General features: G+C 38.5%; 1 protein-coding gene across 2 annotated transcripts in view; it reads right to left on the bottom strand.

Moving 5' to 3' along the window:
- Dgkk (diacylglycerol kinase kappa) overlaps positions 1–21721 on the bottom strand; it is a 137448-nt gene that overhangs the window by 69838 nt on the left and 45889 nt on the right. For both annotated transcript variants that reach the window (XM_021153875.1, XM_021153876.1), the window contains 3 exons: positions 12843–12953; positions 11189–11269; positions 9159–9263 (listed from right to left, as the gene is read on the bottom strand). In XM_021153875.1, coding sequence (XP_021009534.1) covers positions 9159–9263; positions 11189–11269; positions 12843–12953 — 297 coding nt within the window. The remainder of the gene's footprint in view (positions 1–9158; positions 9264–11188; positions 11270–12842; positions 12954–21721) is intronic.

Here is a 21721-nt window from a genome sequence, read left to right as displayed (position 1 = left end):
GAAAGCCCAGGAGACCTCAACTGAGAGAGAGAGAGACAAAGAGAGAGAGAGAGAGAGAGAGAGAGAGAGAGAGAGAGAGATCCTAGATGCAATCCCTGGTCTGTAAAATAAAACAAAGAAAATAAATAAATTATCTATGCAATATTTTACAATATTTTTTCTTCTGTAGTCAAAGTTTAAGAAACAAATATTCTTGGTTTGAAGTCTATTTTGTTAGATATTAAAATGGCTATAGCAGCTTGCTTCTTAGGTCTGTTTACTTGGGATATCTTTTTCCAATCACCCTCCCAACCTCTGCCACCAAGGTAATGCCTTGATATTGAGGAGTGTTTCTTGGATACAGCAGAAGGATGGATCCTGTTTCACATCCATTCTGTTAGTCTGAAATTTCTTTAAACTGATAAATTGAGACTATTGATGTTGAGAGAGATCAATGACAAATGATTCTTGATTCCTTTTACTTTTTTGTTGTTGGTGGTGATGATGTTGGTGGTGGCCTGTTTCTATTGTTTTTCCTTTAATTGTCTAGTCTGGAATTATTTATTCCCTGTGTTTTCTTGGAAATAGTTAATGGTTTTAGGTTGAGATTTACCATCTAGCATCCTTTATAGGTCTAGATTTGTAGATTGTTTAAATTTGGTTTTGTTGTGGGATGCCTTTCTTTCTCCATCTATGGTGACTGAAAGGTTTGCTGTATATAGCAGTCTAGGCTGATTTTTTTTTTCTTAGAGTCTGCAATACATCTGTCCTGGCCCTTCTGGCTTTTAGAGCTTCTATTGAGAAGTCAAGTGTAATTATAATAGGTCTCCCTTTATTTGTTTCTTTGTCATTTTCCCTTTCAGCTATTAATATTCTTTCCCTGTTCAGTACATTTACTGTTTTGATTATTATGTGCCTCTTGTACCTTTATAGGTATGCACTTCTTCAGCTTCTATCCTTTATTGAAAATATGTTCTGTGCCTTTACCTGTGTTTCTTCTCTTTATTATTATTGCTGAATTTGGTCAGTTTGTAGGGTCCCAAAAATCCTGGATGTTTTATATCAAGAGTATTTTAGACTTACCATTTTCTTTGAACAACATATTGATTTTTCTACCATATATTCAATGCCTGACATTCTCTCTCCCATCTTTTCTATACTGTTAGTGAAGCTTACCTCTGTAGTTCCTTTTCTAATTCCTAAATTTTTCATTTCCAGATTTCTGTCAGTTTGTGTTTTCCTTACTGATTCTATGTCCATTTAACAGTTTTATTCATTTCTGTCCACTGGGTTTTTTTATTTTGTTTTGGGGTGTGGGTGTGTGTGTGTTGTGCACACGTATACACACATGTTAAAGTGGTTTCTTCATGACTTGACACAGGACACAAAAGCTTAGTTGATAAAGTATATGTACAGGCAATCTGAATTTGCTACAGTGTACCACAAGCATGCACACACTCTTGGACTTCTTTAAGAGATTTACTCATTTCTTCCTTATAGACCTCTATTATATCTCTATGGACTTATTATGTTTCAACTATGTTGTAATATTCAGGGCATGCTGTAGTGGGGTTTTTGGCTTTAGTTGACACACACATACACACACACACACACTCAAACATCAAACATCAAAACAAAACAAACAGTTCTGGCTGTTACTAACCCTATGCTGGTGTCTCAACATCTTGGTTTGTTATAATATAGTTCTAGACGATGATATCTGGTTTTGTCTTTGTTGGGTGGATTTTTCCCCTTGGTTTCTGTTTACACTCTATTTTTCAGGAGAATGTGATGGCTGTGTGTTTCATGGTAGGAAATTTTCTGTGGACATAATAGGTGTGGCCACTGGGAATTCTAGGCAAATAGACCTAAGAAGCAAGCTGGTAAAGCCATTTTAATATATGACTAAATAGATTTCAAACAAAAACTAATCAGAAGAGATAGGAAGGACACTGCATTCTCATCAAAGGAAAAAAATCCATCAAGAGAACATTGTGATTCTTAACATCTATGCCCAAAAGACAAGGACACCCAAGTATATAAACGAAGCACTACTATCACATCAATCACATATTGACCCTCACACACTGAGAGTAGGACACTTCAATATACTACTCATTAATAGACAGATCATCCAAACAAAAAAAAATTAAAGAACTGGAGCTACTCAACATTATAAGCAAATGGACCTAACAAAAGTTTAAAAAACGTTTCACCCAAGCTGGAGAGATAGCTCAGTGGTTGAGAGCACTGACTGCTCTTTCAGAGGTCCTGAGTTCAATTCCCAGCAACCACATGGTGGCTCACAACCATCTATAATGGGATTTGATGCCCTCTTCCAGTATGTCTGAAGACAGCAACAGTATACTCACATATATAAAATAAATTAATAAATCTTTTTTTTTAAATGTACCCAAACACAAAAGAATACACATTTTTCTCTGCACCTCATGAAACTTTCTCCAAACATGAACAAATACTTAGACACAATGGAAGCCTCATCAAATACAAGAAAATTGAAACAACTCCATGCATCCTATCAGACCACCACAGATTATCACCAACATAAGAAACAACAAAAAGCTTACAAACTCATGGAAACTGAACAACTCTCTACTGATTGAAAAACTTGTTAAGACAGAGAACTAAAGGAAGAAATAAGACTTTCTAGAATTGAATGAAAATGAATACACCACATACCCAATCTTATGCTATACAACGAAAGCAGTTCTAAGAGGCAAATTCATAGCACTAAGTTAAAAAATGGAGAGATCTCATACTAGCAACTTAATAGCCTGCTTGAACGCTCTATAACAAAAAGTCCAACAGCAATAGATAGAAAGAAATAATCAAACTCAGGGCTGAAATCAATAGAATAGAAACAAAGACAACAATGAAACAAAGACTTAGTTATCTGAGAAAAATCAACAAGCTAGGCAAACTTTCCAAACTAACTAAAACTAAGAGGCTGAGAAGGAATATCCAAATAAATAAAAAGAAGGCCATAAACACAGGTGTCAAGGAAACCCAGAGAATATTAAGGACATATGTTAAAAACCTGTATGTCACCAAATTTGAAAAATCTAAAAGCAATGAATAATTTTCTTGCTATGTACCACTTATCAAAGTTAAGTCAACACCAAATAAGCAGTTTTGAAAGATCTATAACCCCTAGTGAAACAGAAGCAGTTATTAAAAGTCTCCCAATGACGACAACAACAAAAGCCAATTCATTTTATGAGGCCACAGTTATTCTAATACCCAAACCACTCAACAAAGAGAATTACAGACTAATACCCCTTAGCAACATAGATACAAAACACCCAATAAAATACTAGCAAATCTAATCTATGAATCAAAAAGCAGTAAATGTAATCCATCATATAAAAAACCTGAAAGACAAAAACGACATGATCAACACATTAAATGAAGAAAATACCTTTGACAAAACCAACATTGAAGTGGAAATTTCTAGTTTCTTTGGAAAGTTAGTTATGTCAAATGATGGTTGGCTGGGTCACACAGGTGAAAGAATGTCTTGCTAAAGCAGACTTGTGAAAAAATGTTTTCCTGAGGCAGACACAGGTGAAAGGATGATTGGATATAGCAAACACATGAAAGGACACTTGATGGAATATAAATATGACCCCACAGACAATGGGAAAAGAGCACTGAGCATTGGTTTGGCTTACTCAGCCACTATATTCTATGCTAACAACAGACATGAATTGGTTCACCTTACATACAGTTGTTGAACTCAACTTGTAATGTGCACAAGAATTGCTCATGAGGTTCCTACAGGTAGCTTGCAGCTCTGAGGCCTCCTCATCTCAGGCAGGTTGGCTAGGCTGGAAGTTCCTTCAGGACTGAAGGACAGCTGCTGGTTCTTGACTGGTGTCTGCCTGCCTAGAGGACTAGTCTTCAGCTGCTGAGTCTTATTTGGTCTTTGCTACGGGACTGTACTGCTGCCCAAGAAGATTGAGCCTGCCCCTCAAAAAGTATTGTTAAACAGGTCCACTTCCCCCATATCCTAATAACTTTTCTATTCAACTATCTCCTGGGAGGTAGGCTAGAGGAGAGGTTGAATCCTTATTAAATGTATGTTGCAAAAAATTTATGCCTACACAACACCATTCATAATAAAAGTCCTGGTGAGAATCCAGATACAAGGGATATACCTCAACCAAATAAAGGAAGTTCACAGCAAGCCCAGAGCCAACATCAGCTTAAATGGAGAGAATCTCAAAGCAATTTCTCTAAAATCAGGAATAAGACACAGTTGTCAACTCTCTATATCTAGTCAATATAGTACTTGAAGTTTTAGCTAGAGCAATAAGATAACTGAAGGAGCTCAAGGGGACACAAATGGGAAAGGAAAGAGTCAAAGAATCTTTATTTGCAGAGATATGATAGTATACATACATGACCCAAAAATTCCATGAGAACTCCTACAACTGATAAAACACTTTCAGCAAAGTAGCTGGATACAAACTCACAGAAAAAAATTGTAGCCCTCCTATATACAAATAACAAATTGACTGAGAAAGAAATCAAGGAAATACTATGTCACAATAACTTCAAATAACATCTTACCAAAAGCAATTGCAGATTTAATGCAACCCTCAGCAAAATTTCAAACAATACTTTACAGACCTTGAAATAATGATACTCAAGTTCTTATGGCACAAAAACAGACAGATTGGTCAATGGAATTGAATCAAAGACCCAGATACAAATTCACACACCTATGGACACCTGAGTTTTGATGAATAAACCAAAAATACACACTAGAGAAAGACAAACAGCATCTTTGACAAATGGTGCTGGTCAAACTGTATGGATCTGGTGCAGAGAAATGGAAATAGACTCATTTTATCACCCTTTACAAAACTCAACTCCAAATGGATCAAAGACCTCAACATAAAACCAGATACAGTGAACCTGATTGAAAGAGAAAGTGAGGAACAGCCTTGAACTTGTTGGCACAGGAATACATGGATTTCTCTTATAGGGGGATATAGAATACATTTTAGAGATGAACTGGGGTGGTAGATGTATTGGAAATAGGAGGTCAAGTGGACAAGGAGAGAAAGCTTAAACTGAGGGGCATCTGAGGATTGGTGTGGAAACCTAGTCCAATGGAAACTTTCTAAAATATAATAAGAAGTTAATCCTAATAAAGTGTCCAAATAAAGGGGAAGATGTAGTCCTAATTGGCCATATCTTGTCACCAAAGGAAGCTTCCAGCACCTGGACTAAATTACAATGGCCAAATTACAAATGGCCAAAGGGGTCCCATGGAAATCTCAAACAACCCAGGCTGTTGCCAAGACAACATGTTAGTCCCCACAAACCAACAGCAAGGCCCCATTGCTGAAGACCACACTTATACAACTCACTGAACAGGGAGAGACTGTGCTGCTGCCTCCACAGAACCTTCACCCTAATATTATAGTAGTTTTGGTATAGGAAGGGATTCCACACACTATCAAAAGGGTAACATAAACAACAACCCAGCCACAAAATCACTGCTCTACAATGCTGTCCTGCCTCCAAAACATGCTGGGACAATGGTGGCACAAAGCTTGTGGGAGGAGTCAACCAATGACTGATTTGACATTAGGTCCACTCCATGAAATAGGAACCTTTTTAGTACCCTACTTTTCTGTCAAAACCTCCTTCCTACCACACTCCTTCAATGGTGCAGATGAAACCAAAGACCTTTCACTTGGTAGTTTGTGTTCTACCATTGACATCTGGCCCTCATTCTCATTGTATCGTTTTCTTATAGCTAGCTTCTCTTCTCAGTCCACTATGTACAAATTAGTATTTACTCCTTGTCTTCCTTTTTTATCATTCTACTGGGATTGTGATGGTTTGTGTATGCTCAGCCCAGAGAGTGGCACCATTAGAAGATGTGTCCCTGTTGGAGTAATTGTGGCCTTGTTGGAATAGGTGTGTCACTATGGGTGTGGGCTTTAAGACCCTCATCCTAAGCTTCCTGGAATCCAGAAGATAGAAGCCTTCAGATGAAGATGTATGACTCTCAGATCCTCCGCACCATGCCTGCCTGGATGCCGCCATGTTCCTGCCTTGATGATAATGGACTGAACCTCTGAACCTGTAAGCCAGCCCCAATTAAATGTTGTTCTTCATAAGACTTGTCTTGATCATGATGTCTGTTCACAGCAATAAAACCCTAACTAAGACAAGGATTTATCTTTGTTTTGCCCCAAGTGTATATAACTCCCTGAAGTTCTGGCCTCTATTGTTCCCCTGTCTAATCCATTCTCTGTTTTGTATGTGGGTGAGAGTATGTGTGTACATGTCTGGACACACTTGGCATACATGTGTTCAAGTGTAGAGGAGGCCATGAGATACTAACATGTATTGCTCCCTAACTTATTTTGTGAGACAGGGTCTCTCACTCAACCTAGACATTGCAATCTTAGCTATGCTGGTTGGCCAGTTAACTCCTGGAACCCACCTGCCTCTGCACCTCCATGGCCTCCGTCCTGGATTTAAAGGAATACACTGCCATGGTAGGCTTTTTATGTGGGTGCTGGTGATGCAAATTCAGGTTCCCATGTTCATTAGCCAGTTTTACTCACTAAGCCATCTTCCCTGCTTCTCTGTTCTTTATTTCTAAAGTATACAACTGAACAACTCTTTCTAATCTTCTTTCCATTGAAATGTTATCATATTGTAAGCCTTCACTCCTTGCCCTGGCACTGAAAAACCTCTGCCATTTTACCTACTTCACCTCTCTGGCTATGCTTCTGGTGTCCACATTCCTAAATGTTGGCCAGCCACATTTCATTGTATTTCAAGAAAATTCTCTTGTCTTAGCTTTTTCTTATATCAGTTTCCTTTTTCAGGACTCCATGCTAGCCCAAACCCTTGCCACTAATTAAGTCCCATTTATCTCTCAAGGTCAGTCTCAAGTCTCTTTATTAATTCTTCCCAGAAGGCTCTAGATACTTATCCTTTCCGTTTCTGCATTCCTATATACTATTTTATTATTTGTTTTATCTGAGAACTAACTGTCAGTACTAGCATCATGTCTCCTAACTAACTAAAAACACACTGGGTCAGGAAGGAGGATCTACTTTTTTTCTTTAACACATTTGGCAACGTTAACTAAACATCTAGTAGTATATCTATTGAATCGTTTCCAACAGATTATTCAATTACTTTGTCAGTATTATAATATGTCACTAAACCCAGGATTAATCTTTTGTCACCATAAATGTCAGGCGCTACTGGTGACAGAAGATAGGAAAGATTGTTATACATATAAGGTGCATGAAACAGGGAAACATTTGCCTGTTTAAGCTTTAAGCAAGATGAAGTGCTAAGGTTCTCACAGTGAGGGCTTTGTCCAGCAGCCGGGAGTGTTCTTTAATGTATTTAGGTCCCTGAGGCAATTCTACAGAGGTTAGGATTTGGTCCTCATCCAATTCCTCCAAGAGAGTAAACAGGCACATTATTCTTTTCTTTTTTAGCATGTGCTGGGTCGTTAGTAGCCAGGTGTTTAATTCACTGGAGTGAATAATGACACATCTATTTTCTGACAATTTTCTCTAGGATTTCTGCATTCCTAGGCTAATAATTACAATTCAAAATATCCCATGTGACTGTTTGTGAAACTGAAAATATTATGTGATATGGAAGAAGCATTTCAGTTTCAATAGAAGTAACCCAAGAGAAAGGGATTGCTTCTAGAGGATAAGAACAGCCAAGTAGTAAAGAATGACCAACCCTTGGTTGCTGCCTCTAATGTTGGCTTCATCGCCAGGGTGGGGATATATTACTCCATCAGGAAAAGAAGAAGAAAAGAGCAAAGTAGTTAAATACTAGATGCTAAGTCATGTGAAAACCTATTGTATGCTATGGGGAGGACCCTCAATTGAGCATTATATTGTAAGCCTGTAAGAGGGCTTCATGGTATGCTGGAGGCTCCAGTTTAGTCACATTGGCATGCTACTTCCATCAGAGTCATGAATAGTCAAATGTATAGCTATGACACAGAGTGATCAGAAGCCCAAGAAATCTGAGGAATATAATGAAAGATGGATCTTCTCAAAGACTTTATTTTTCCTTTCTAAGCCGATTACTGAGCACCCTGCTCCAGCCTAAATGCACCAAACAATCTTCTACTGGTCATTAGTTATTTAAGACATTTAAGGTTCTTTTGGTGATATACTTTCTTCTGGGTTGAGTTTTTTTTTAATTATATTGTGTGACATCAAGGTCTTTAAAGACTGTATTTATTCACTTTGCTCCTTGCCTCCAAGACTTTCACAGGAGAATTTTGCTTTAGGATGAACTCTGTTTCATTCTAAGTCAAATCTGACTTCAAGATTTCCCTTAGGTTTACATATACTTTCAAAGATATTTCTCTAACTCACTGTGAAGTACACATCTTATCTAAGTAAATAAATGACATGATCCTTCCCATCTTATAAATTATATAGATTATAATTGTGGTAGATTTACAGAAGAGCCAGTTCAGGCCAGATCTCACAGTCTGAATAGTAGCACTGAGTGTTTTAGAGACAGTAAAGGAGAAACGAACCCTGATAAGCTGTGGGTAGACTGTCCTTGTCCTTTCTTCTAAATTTCTTTTGTAATGGATAGAAAACAGAGGCAGACTTGTATATATATCAGTTAATGGCATAAGCCTAGGAACTACACAGCCTGGGTCCAAATTCTCTTTTGTTTTGTTTTGTTTTGTTTTGTTTTGTTTTGTTTTCAAGAGAGTACTTATTTCTTCTTGATCTGATTCCTTCCTCTTTCTCAGCCTCAATTTCCTTTAAGTGTTATTATTGTTATTCTGAATGCAGGAATTTAAACTGCTGATCGCAACTTTCTTAACATCATGGATGTCTAAGTTAGCTGCACGAAAACTTCCTGTGCATTTCATTCATTGGATATACCATGACATCTCTGCCAGATGTATACAGAAAAGACTAAGCAACATGGTTACCAAGGTCTGAGCCCAAGTGAATTTCTCCTATTTGTGAGGAGTTCTAAACAGGTTTCCAAATGATACTACATGTACATCCTGGCTGGATAGTCTCTGCTTCTAGTTTACTAGTTCTTTGAGCTGATTTCCCAATGTAGTCACTTAAGTATTTTCTCATGAGAGTTGTGCATGTTGCTACCATTTGCCTTACCTGACAGATTTCTCCTTGTTGGACGGTTTTTATGATGTTAATCCATTCTTCCATGTCTTGCCGAGTGGGTGCAACTAGAGATACTTTTCGATGTGGTGTGATAACCTAAAGAAAACATCCTATTATTAGTTGATTTTCACCAACAAAGCCCCCTGTCCAAAATCTGCAAATTCTCTATGAAATTAGACATAGGTACCAAGCATATTCCAAGCCACTTCTTGAATATGACATAAGTTTTCAGGGCTACCCAGCTGCCTTAATAACTATTCAAAACAATAATAACTATAATAGTAATAATTAAGACTTTAATGCCACTTCATGGGTGCCAAGAACTATTCTAATGTACTTTTAGGCATATTACTTCAATCAAACTTTGTTACAGTCCCATGAGATGGGCATTGTAATTGTTCCCATTTCATAGCCAGGAAAACTGAGACAATGACAACTAAATGGTTTTTCCAGAGTTACCCAGAAGTTAAAAAAAAAAAAAAAAAAAAAAAAAAAAAAAAGCAAAAGCAAATTCTCTGGCTCTTGAATCCACACTCTTCAGCATTCAGCTACATGTCATCTATTTCGAACATGAGCTTGCCTAACATTTCTACTTGCTCACTGCTGTTCTATGTGAAGTGGGGAAAGTGACCAAGAGGGTGCTTCTCTTGTGGTGTGTGGGCAAAACAATATGTAAAGAAATCCAGTTTCTTTCTTTATCATAGACAGGGCTAAATGGAAGGCAAGTTTACAGTAGTCTCTCTCAATCCTTTGTGATAATGCCAGAACTCAGCCAGGAATAGTATCAAAGCCAATCTGAATGTCTTATTTGTTGGGTTTTTTGTTGTTGTTGTTTGTTTGTTTGTTTTTGTTGTTGTTGCTTGGTTTACTTGTTTGTTTATTATTGGGTACATGTGTGTATATGATATTTGATACACATGTATGAATGTGAGTGTAGGTATGCATGTGGCAAAGATCATGTGGGAAGGCTGATTGTTAGGTGTTGGTTCTCCTTCCTTGATTGGATCCTGGGATTGAGTTCTGGTTGTTGAGTTTGCCTGGCAAACTCCTTTGCTGATGAGTCATCTCACTGGCTCAGTATTGAAGGTCTTAATGATGTAGACCATGAGCAGACCTTAGACTTTTCCCAGATAGTAAGAGAAAACAAGATTGGCTAGGATATCAGTCATTGCTTCAATGGCCCTGCTTGATGAATGCCACAAATGGAAACTAGTGCTAGCCAGACTAACATGTAATTTCTGTCTCCTTTTGCATATAGCACTTGATTGTGTGATAGATAGGCATAGGAACTGGTTGGGAACATGACTACAGTCACTCCTTCACTTCACATCTATTCTTAGCTAATCTGTTGTGCAGTGGCCCAGAGCTTTCATTAAGATAAGGGATAGCATAGCCTCAAGAAGAAACCTGTTATAACTGACTGATGAGGCTGGGGAAGACAATTTCAGAAGAGGTGAGATGGGAGACTTTAGAACTAGTGGACTTGATACTTTTCAGTGATTATTTTGGTTTAGATTTACATGAGTGACCAAAGCTGCACAACATTCCAGGCTCACAAAGCCCTGAACACTTCCTATATTTTCTTAGAAGCATTCTCATCTGGAACCTCACTGTGGGCTAGATCTCACTGAGGATTATCTATAGCATCAAAGGAAATGATGCCATGGGCTTTGTTACTCTAAATTTTCCTATGACTTACTCATGTCTTGTAACCCTTTTCAACAATACTTCTGTATTACATTTACCCAGAGGACTCACTGAATGCTATAATAGTCAAAGGCCCCTTGTGCCCTGAAGTCAGTTTGGCTTATAGCAGCCTATTAGTAGGGAACATGGTTAGTACTCACTGTCCTGTCTATCACTAGGCTAGTGGAAATTTGTATAAATAATAACATTTTGCAATCAAAGAAGACTCCATAAACCTGATGCCCCCCCACACAAAATGGACCAAACAGCTATAAACACTCTTATTATCAGTCAGTCCCATGCATGCACATTCAGATATTTTCATTCTTACTTACACAAAAACCGTGGCAAAGATTTCTGCAGCTACTTTCAGCCAAGACAACTTGAGACAGATCAATTGTTTCAAAGTGTGCAAACTGGAAAGACACAGGGAAAGAATGATAAGAAGCCATTGGATTCATTGGCACAAATAGACATTAAAATGTATATATACATACATACACACTGACAAACATTTTTAGCAGTTATGATCCAACCAGTACTTGTCTTAAGGGCTAGGATTTATATAATAACGTGATTTTTGTAGACATAGCAAGTAAAACACTAAATTAAAATACAATTTGCCTACAACTTTTCCATGGATTTGTAATAAGTCTTGGGCTGGTCAGATGAGACTTATCCAAATATAAATTTAAGGATAGATAACAAAATATAGCCTACCTAAAGAATTTGTGGTATAAATTATTATTAAATTTATTGAGTTAGCAGCCTTTGACTATCTTGCCTGTCACATCCGGTATGGAGCCCGTATCTCCTGGTATAATTGATGTGGTAGTTGCTGCCCGGGTATCAGTTGCTGCTGGAAATCACTACTATCACTATGTAACTTGTGCTGTCAAGACTCCATGTTCAGAATTGCCCAGGACTTGGACTAATGCTTTGTTATTGTCATCTTTAAATTCCTGATCATTTAATCTTTGGGCTTGCATTTTGTAAATAAAGCCCAACAAGACCATGGGCTGTGCACACGAGCATAGGAGACATGTATCAGCTGCATGTCCACCCCCTGTCTTGGCACACTAAGTGCACTTGTCATAGGCATGAGCTTAGAATTCTAGTGGATCCCATCATAGTAATAATGCAAGTACAAAGTGTGATATGTGTACGACTGAGCAGACAGGTATACTGACAATCCACACAGTCTGCTCGGCTCAGAACTTGCTACAAACATGAAGAAAAGACAGTGTTTTTGTAGGAAACAAGCACCCAGGGAGCCCTGTTCTATTAATTCTTATTCAAGTTCTTATCCTCAGGTTATGCAATCATTTATGCTGAAAAGGATGACACTGAAGGAAAAGGAAAGCCCAGGCAAACTACAAGGAAAAGGAAAGTCCAGACCGGCTACTGTCCCTTTCCACAAAGTGTAGGAAGAATATGAAAATATTTAAAAAGTGAAGAAAAAAAGAGTTAGTTTTGTATTCTGCTGAAAACAAAATACACATGCATGTATGAGCTACTACCATAAATTATATAATGATGGTTGTTCTTTCTGTAAGTTAAATGCTCTTATATTTACATTTAAAATTGGAGTGGTAGAAAAGAAAATTAAATGGCAAACCTCATGCTGTTTTTTTTTCTTTTTAGAATAACATTAAATATCAAATTAAAACACCATAAATCCACACTTCATGTTTTACTCTAAATATGAAACATTTCATGTTAGTACCATTAGTGGCACTTTTCCTGGTTTTTGAATAAAGTGTCCTGTCCTTTCATTTTGCACTGGGCCTGATGAATTCGGTAGGCACCTCTGGATACAGAAACTAACCAGGGAATCCATGAAAAGGAAGATATAGGAAAGGGGAAAGGAAAATACTACCACCTATTTGTACAAGGGGATTAGTTAAAAGAATAGATGGTTTTAACTTCTCTAATGGTGGCCTCCTCTGCACCCACCCATTATTGCAGATGAAAGGGTTCCATAATTACCGAAGGATGGTGTGCAAAGTGGAGCTTCTGCCCTTGAACCAGACAGTATCTAAGCTTCCATCTTCTGAAGGAGTTACAGTTCTTCAGCAGGGGTCCTTCCTTCAGTATTTTCTGAAAGACAGAAGCAGAGCAGTAGGTTGGTTAGATAAACTTGTGAGGTCTTGTGAGAAAATGACCTATCTGGAAAAGTCTATCTCTCCTACATGGCTGATTAATACTAGCCTGTAGGCCAGGCAAGAACACACAGAAATTAGTTCCACCAGGAAAGGCACTGGGTTCCTTTCTATAAAACACTCTAAATGACACATCCTTCGATTTTCTTAGGATATATTGGTCAAAAGCAATGAAAAACATTTCCATTTGTGGTCAGGGTAGAGAGAAAAGCATGTATGTGTGAAGAGAAAAATGACAATCCTGAAAAAGAACGGGTAGCAGTGGAAAAGGCTAATAAGTTCAATAGAAGCTGATTTTCCTAAACTATTAAGGTCAGAGATAGAACCTTCTAATCAGCTCTTTTAGGAGATTCGTCGTAGAATATCAGGTTGGATTATGTCTCTCCACTGCTCACGAGCCTCCAATAGCTTCCTAATATTTTTAGAACCAAATATAAATTCCTTATCAAGGCCTTCAGGGGATTCATGAACTGGTGACGGAGCAAAGCATAAAAAGAACTCCAAAAGACAATGACCTTCCGATTGCTTTCTTTATTTAGCACATGGTCTGGCCAAAGATTTTCCAGTTATTGCTCAACACACAGATCCTACCGGATACAGAGATCACTTATCATTTATGATCCTTTTTGCCACGGAAGCCATACTTGGTTATGTTATAGACAACTAACACCATAAAGACTGCCATAAGTACTCATACACATACAACTCTGGAACCAAACCTATACTTATTGATCAAAGAGTGAGGCACTTAAGTTCACCAAATCAACTCCCCCTTTTTCCTGTAAAGTCTCTGTCATCTAATTTCCTATTAAGTGGCTTTAATAGCAAATTAGAATTTACTACTAAATGGCTAATGAAGTGTTTTATTTACCCTAACTAGTGCATCTTAAAAGTTTAAGTTAATTGATGGTGTTTAAAAGGCTTGTGTTTCCAGAAAAATGAAGTTATTTGTCTCTTTTATTTACTTATTTTTTTAAAGCAGAATGGCTAGCAAAAGTAGGCCTATGTACTTGCATAGCAGCACTTAGCTAGACTCCTGTAGCAGCTGCCACCTTCAGACGGAATATCTGACCACACCAAACAATTGAATTTGAGACTCTAAGTAAGTATTGCTGAGTAGTACAGTGCTTGTATAGCATGCACAAGTCCCTATGCTCAATTCCCAGCATCATAATCAATTCAATAATAGAAAAAACAAAGCAAAAATGTTGGGGGTGGAGAATTAATAAAGTATAATCACATATATGAATGGAGATATCACAATGAAGTCCATTACTTCTATATGTTAATTTAAAATATTAATAAAAGCCAATTGTCCTGGCAACTGGAAATGGATCGCTGGGAGCAGATGTATTAAGGTGAAGGAGGTAGGAAATAAAAGTAGAGTGGGGAAATACAGGGAATGAAGGGGCTTCAAGCAGCAAGTGGGTAGAGGATAGGAAAATGATGGGGTTGTAGAGGGCTAAACCAGAATGGAGATACAGAAAAGCTATACGGAAATCTATGCTCTTCAAACCCAAGCAAAAGTTGTAGTTAATAGAACTAGAGTAGTTAGTAGAATGTAGGCAAGATGAAAGGAGAGAGGAGATTTCCTAAGGTTCAAGGTTGAAGTGTGGACACAGGACTTGGTTATAGGAGATGGCACAGGATAGATTATCCAAACTAGGGATATGTGTAGAAACTTTATAGAAATTCACTAGTTTATAAGTTAATTAAATACACAATATAAAAAAGGAGATCAAGCAGGAAGTATCCTGCGTGGGTTAACAACAATGCTCCTATAAAACCTGGGTTACTAAATGAAAACTTGGTGGTTGACCACCATAAACTGTCGGGAAGATCATTCACTTTGGATGCAGGATATAGAGAAATCAACCTTAAGTGACCAGGAAACACACACTCGCTCACTACTTTCAAGTTTAGATTGTGTAAGATGGAGTAATAAACGCTGCTGGGGAGAAAAAGACATCAACTGTCTAATGTAGCCTTCGCAAGCTGTCATTCTGACCTGCATGGCAAGATATGTTCATTGGGGCACTAGTAGCATTAAGGTCACAAAATGAATGAAGCACTTTTTGATTGGACTTAAGGCCTGTTGCATACATACCACGAAATCTACATCTGCTGCTGCAAAACTATTGGCTATTTCCTTTTCCCCTATCTTCAGTTTAAAGACCTGTAACTCAGATTCCTGGGTATCTAAATATTTACTTTCTCTTCTGAAAAAGTAAATTTTAAATGTGCCATTAAACTAAAATATTTCACATTGTAACTTGGACATATATCTCCAGAGGATTCATATTTTAGCTCAGGTATTTGTCAGATATTTTGTGATATTAGTATAAGCAAGAAGGAAAAATAATTATCTTTCTCAAGTTCCCATTTTATCTATATCTAGACCATATCCTTTTGATCAGAAAACCATCCAGTGGTTATCCCAGGGCCTCTGTTAGTGCTGGGAACAGGATTTGGCTCCTCTGGAAGAGCATAAAGTACTCTTTTTTAAAAAATAATTTATTTATTTTTATTAGATATTTTCATGATACATATTTCAAATGCTATCCCGAAAGTTCCCTATACCCTCACTCCACCCTGCTCCCCTACCCACCCACTCCCGCTTCTTGGCCCTGGCATTCCCCTCTTAAGCCATCTCTTCACCTTAACCCACTCTTAATAACCCAGCATCCAAGTCCAGAGACCTAAGCCAAACTCCATTATTAAGGAGCCATCAGAGATAGCAAGCCTATGTAGAAGTAAGGTTTTCTGTATGTGACTGTAAGTAGTCATAAAGCAGAAATGGATTATGATAAGTTAAGATGTATATTGTAATCCTATAGCCAGAATCAAGAAAGTAACTTTGTAATTTTTATACATACATATACTATATAAGGACCAGAATGTCTAAAATCCAAAATACCAGTAGCATAAAGTGGTATTAAGGATGTGCTGTAATAAAAACAGTCATTCATTTTTGTTAGGAATGCAAAATGCTATAGGCAATTTGAAAGACAGTTTATCAGTTTCTTGCAAACTCAATGTATGATCCAGCAATCACAGTCCTTGGAATATACCTAATATGCTGAAGACTTAAATCTCTGTAAAAATTTGCACACAAATGTTTGTAGAAGCTTTATCCATAATGGCAAGTCCTGGTTTATTATATGATGTTTTGCAATTTTTCAATGTTAGCAGCTAGTGGGGAAAAAAGCTTTTGAAGGCAAAGAAAACAGTTTGCGAGCTATGGCTAGCTGCCAGGCAGAGTTTGCAAGTTCTCAATTATAGCTGCTATCACTTCTGAGGAGGTTACAGTAAGTTTAGAGTTCGTGTATAAGAAGTCTATTCATGTAAGACACACATTACCATGTTGGAGGCAGATAATGTTAATGTAATTTATGTACAGTACAGATAACAACTCAACAAGGATTTCTTACTGTCTAAATAACAGGCTCTATATCATCAACTGTTGAACATCTATGAATAAATACTCAAATGTGGATAGCTAAGAACTTAAAGTGGCTTTCTAAATGCTGTTCCCCTTAGAGAAATGTAACATACTAACCCAATCATCGTTTTTAAATAAACTGTTATTTAGTTATTTTTATTAATCATTTTATTTGTTTACATTTCAGATGTTGTTCCCCTTCCTGATCTCTCTCCGCAACCCCCTCATCCCACCCCTCCTCCCCTTTGCCTCTAAGAGGGTGCTCCTCCACCCACCCACTCACGTCTCACTGCCCTAGCATTCTCCTACACTGGGGCATCAAGCCTTCACTGGACCAAGGGCCTTCCCTCCCACTGATGCCAGATAAGGCCATCTTGTGCTACATATGTAGCTGGAGCCATGGGTCCCTTCATGTGTACTCTTTTGTTGGTGGTTTAGTCCCTGAGAGCTCTGGGGGATCTGGTTGGTTGATATTGTTGTTCTTCCTATGAAGTTCCAAAGCCCTTCAGCTCTTTCAGTCCTTCCTATTTATTTATTGTTAAAAGTAGCCTTGGTATGATAGATTGAATAGATAGAAGCAAATTTTCAGGAGATTTCTATAAGTCTGTGAACTACGTGCCTTAAAGGCAACTTTTCCGCTACTATCAAACTAAACAGAAGTCTGCTGGGGAAACTGAAAGAAGCAAACAAAGGCAGCAAATTCTTCAGATAAACGTTAGGAATTGGTGAGCTCTGCCAGCTCCCAGGAGAACTACCCTGGGCTTCTGAACCACAGGCCTTTGCAGACCACACATCTCAGTGCTCTCTCTGTGCAGCAAATCTGAAGGCTAGCACATGCTCCACTACTTTTCTCAACCTGCAATTACAAAAATGGTGGTTGGACTCTGCTTTTTCTTCCTCTGACAAGGAAAATGGGAATGCCTGGTTAATTAATACGTACACAACAGAAGGAAGCCGAGTCCACCCAATCCCCCACTAAACGTTGGCTTCAAAGACCACAGATAGCTAAGAATTAGATTGTGTTTTGTGTACAGCTCTGACGAGTCATTAGTAAAACTGAGCTAATGAGCTTTCCCCCAAGGGACAACTAGCCATCCTTATCATTCTAGAGACATAGTGTTCCATGGTGAGCATGAAGGAAGTTCTGCGTTTTTTGTTTTTTTTAATAACAGTCCAAGGGTCACTGAAAACTAATTAGAACTCACACTAGTGTAGCATTTTCTAGCATGAATCTGTCCTACATGGAAAAATCTATAAACTTAGTTTCTTTGTTATTTTTGGTTGTTGTTGTTGTTGTTGTTGTTGAAAATAATTTCTCACAGTTTCTTTAAATGATTTTCCTAGATATGTGTCTCTTTAGACACCATCAACAACTAATTTGACAGCTTTCCTCTTAACTAGCATTCTATTTTGCACTTTTGAGATTTGCAGCATCCTGGGGCTAAAATTTTTGTCAGAAGAACACATTTGTAAGGTTCTTCTAAAAGGTACCTAGGACTGGGACTCTATGTAGTAAAATCTGCTTGGTGGCCACTACAGCACATCATCGATTTCATGAAATGGATCATACCCATAACCCTTCTTATTTAATCTGTCACATTTCTGTTGTGAATTTCTGTGTTGTACCAAGTAGGCCGAAGTTAGGGTTAAAGTGGTCCTTGGACTCTTTCCTGAAAAGCCATCTCACCCACCCTCTGATGCTTCTTAACCCCAAGGGCACTGCAGACTAGCCTCCCAGTCTTTCCTGCCAGTTGTAATACTAAAACCCAGATAGCTCAAAGCACACTGCGCTGTAGTGGGCATGATTTGGGTTGTTAATCCATCTATAGTCCCAAAATTCAATCACCACAGATACAGTAAGTTTCATTCAAATCCCAGAAGTACAGGACTCAATGCTCAGGTAGGAAAGGCTCATATACAGTGTTCATACAAAATGTTAATTAAAATTGTGGCGCTCCTGCAGAAAAGGCCAGCTTAATGGAAAACTTTGCTTCATTTTATTTTCTATCCTTCCTGATAAACCAGCCCCTAAATCCATTACTCTCACACCCAAGTACAGGGGATTTTTTTTTCTTCCTCATACTTTCAAAGACTCAGCACAAATAAATGAATTGCCAATACCAATGGAAAGCGGTTCTTTTGCTCCTCGTTTATAAGACGTCTGAAATACCTCAATGGGATCCCGATTGCCTACAGGTAATTAACTCCTGCCTTTTTCTTAATTGAGAAAAACGCAAGCACAGCTGTGGCCTTGACCTTTTCTTATCTTCCTCCCAAGTCCCCAAAGCCTCTGCTATCTGCCAGTGTCTCTTTTTCTGTGGCTTGTGAGGCTCTGGGGGAATCATTCACCATTTCCCAGTAAAATGAGCCCCTATTACATAGCCAAATTGAATTGCATACGCACCCAGTCAAACAGTAGGCAAACAGCACCACATGCATCGGTACCTGGTAGGAGCTAGCTACTCTTCTCTTTTATTTGCTCGCACTGCTCTTGTGAAGGAGGCTGGGCTGAGTTGAGGAATGATCACTCCCCGAATAAGAACTGGACTCTCACTATGAGTCCAGCTTCAGAGACTAGCTTTCTGTATATGGCTTCTTCGGTCTCCAAACCTAGAATATCTATTCTCTTTGCTCTGAGGGGTGGAGGTAATAGGAAGAAATCCGTTTCTCAACAGGGGCCTGACAAAGTTGATTCAGAGCAACAGTTTGATTTAGTTAAAGTGCAACTCTGGGTGGGTGCTTTAGGCTTTAACAAAGGCCAGAGCCACTGTTCCTCTGAAAGCTTTACATTCTCCAGTGTCTTGTTGTCTTGGCAGGAGTCAGACAGACTGGCTCCAGCACTTACTAGCTGTGTGACCTTGGGCAAATCACTTAACCTCTCTGAGCCTCAATTTCCTTGTCAGTTAGATGAGGATACCCTGCAGAGCATATATCTGCCACTCAGTCTCTTGTCCCCTACGAATTGCTGGTGCTGGGGATGAGGCTATAGCTCTAGTCATACCAACTCTAAAATCTCAAAGCCATGGCTGGCTCAGTGCTATAGCAGAAGGATGAGAAATATGGAGAAGTACTCCATGGTTTGTCCAGAAGTTGCAGCACTAAATTCAGGGCAGCCAGAGACAAACTAAGATCTGTTGGTCATACTAGTTCAGACGATAGGGAATATACTTATACTGCATTTTATGCTAAAGAAGAAATGTTGAGGATTATCTAGGCTAATAGGGCAGTATTATGTTTACTTAGTTTTCTAAACAGCAAGAACTTTAACTAGTCCTTTACACATCACTACAAAGATGTTTTATTAAACATGTGCAAATGTATGATACACATCTATTCTTGTTCTTGGTGCAATTCAGTGTTCTATGTGCAATGTTTCTTGGCTTTCTAGGTTTAATATATGTGAGAGACCTTACAAACTTGATGTATGCATAGCATCCTTATTCGTTTTTACAAGTATAGAACATTTTCTTGCTTAGATAGAATGTGGTTTCTTCATATGGTTTACTATTGATGGACAATGATTTCAGGTTTTATTCCATTATACCACATTTAAATAATTCTCTGTATATAAGTGCCATTCCCTGATACGTGAACATCTGTAAGATGAATATCCAGGATAGGCAGCATAAAATGAATCCAATGGGACCTTAAAGGTGAAACATTTAGATGATTTGAGGTAACTAAAAACTGGGAAGCAGGAAATTCAGTAAAAGGAATAATATTAAGGGAAAGCTTAGCTTACAAGTTTGGGCTCTCTCTCTCTCTCTCTCTCTCTCTCTCTCTCACACACACACACACACACACACAAACCTGCTCCTTTGTTTTTTAATTACTGGAGTTTTCTAAGAAGGGTAAGAACTACTAATTGCTTAAGGGGTCGGGAGAAGGTAAACAATCTTGGCCCTGGTTGACAAGTACAGAAAGCAGTGACTTGGCTTTTGGTAATTGGCTTGGGTCTAGCAACAACTGGAAAGAGAGAGCTCAGCAGACTCCACAGACTGACATACTGTGTTAATGATTGGTTTGTGCAGAGTGCCCTGCATTTGTGAATAAGGCATCTTACTATGGGTAAGGCGAGTGAGGTAGAGTCAAGCAGATCATTGATTTGTTGACAGGATTGGGATGTGAGCTCTGGCCTACAGAGTTTAAAGTCTGGCCTCTCAACACAAAACCACCTTTTAACTTTCTGAGCTAAGCAACAGGTATTTTTAGCCCCTCCTACCCTGTTGGAGGTGATGAAAATCAGGATGCAAGTGGGACTGCATAAAGCCAAATCAAAGAGTAAATTAATGGGAGAACCTGGGCTGGACTTATTTCAGTGGGACTGGGGCTCCTTAGCAACTTGCTTCAGGTAAATGAGGGTTTCCCATAAGCACAGCCATTGCATCTGCTCTGCATTACTAGTGTCTCCTGGAATATGGGCGGAGTTCTAGGACACAAGGGGAACTAAGGGAACCAATGAGAGAAGACTAGCAGAAGAATGGTTTGACCTCAAGAATGTTATTGAGAGGGAGAACTGGGTTAGAGGTAGAGAAGTTTTTGTTGGAAGGTAGCCTCCTGCAGAAAGTTGGCTTTGCTCTACAAATGCACAGAAGATTAAAGATTACCATTGGGAAGAAGCTGTTGAGAAGCTAAAAGTTTAGAATTACATAAAATGGTAAAGTAATAATGTCTGTGAAAGTTTAGTGACAGAGCCTTGGTGTGGCCACAGTACGTGATCCCTGAAAAAGAAGTTCTGGGGTCATACAAATTCCCTACAGAAAAATACTAGGATCTTGGTCTTCAAGTTCTCCAGGATCACAGAGGCCGGAATAACAATTTACTTCTCTGGTATTATAAACTTATACAGGATGAGAAAGCAATACCTGCTCCTAACTGCTTTTGCCTTCATCATCTCACCTTTCAAAGATACAGTTTCTCACACGCTTGTCTCAGGACTCTGCCCAAACTTTTCTAATTGTAGGTTGCCAGTAGCAAGCATCTTTTATCTTAACCATATCTCCTAAGACCAGTAGGCCCTATTGGAACTCACACGATGGTTCTCATTGGAAGCAGTAGGAATGACAATTTCTTTCCTAAGCTTTAGTTCAACCATTCTCACCCACAGAAAGAAAGTTAAATCTAGCTGACAAGCACCTATTTCCCCCTTTGCTTTCCATACATTATTTCACTTAAGGTCTAGGGAAAGAGTCTGACACTTCGCCCCTTCTTAGGATTGGGAACAAAACACCCATCGAAGGAGTTACAGAGACAAAGTTTGGAGC

This window comes from Mus caroli, chromosome X (genome assembly GCF_900094665.2).
Source record: "Mus caroli chromosome X, CAROLI_EIJ_v1.1, whole genome shotgun sequence".
Classification (NCBI taxonomy): Eukaryota; Metazoa; Chordata; class Mammalia; order Rodentia; family Muridae; genus Mus; species Mus caroli.
This window is presented reverse-complemented; position numbering and strand designations above follow the sequence as displayed.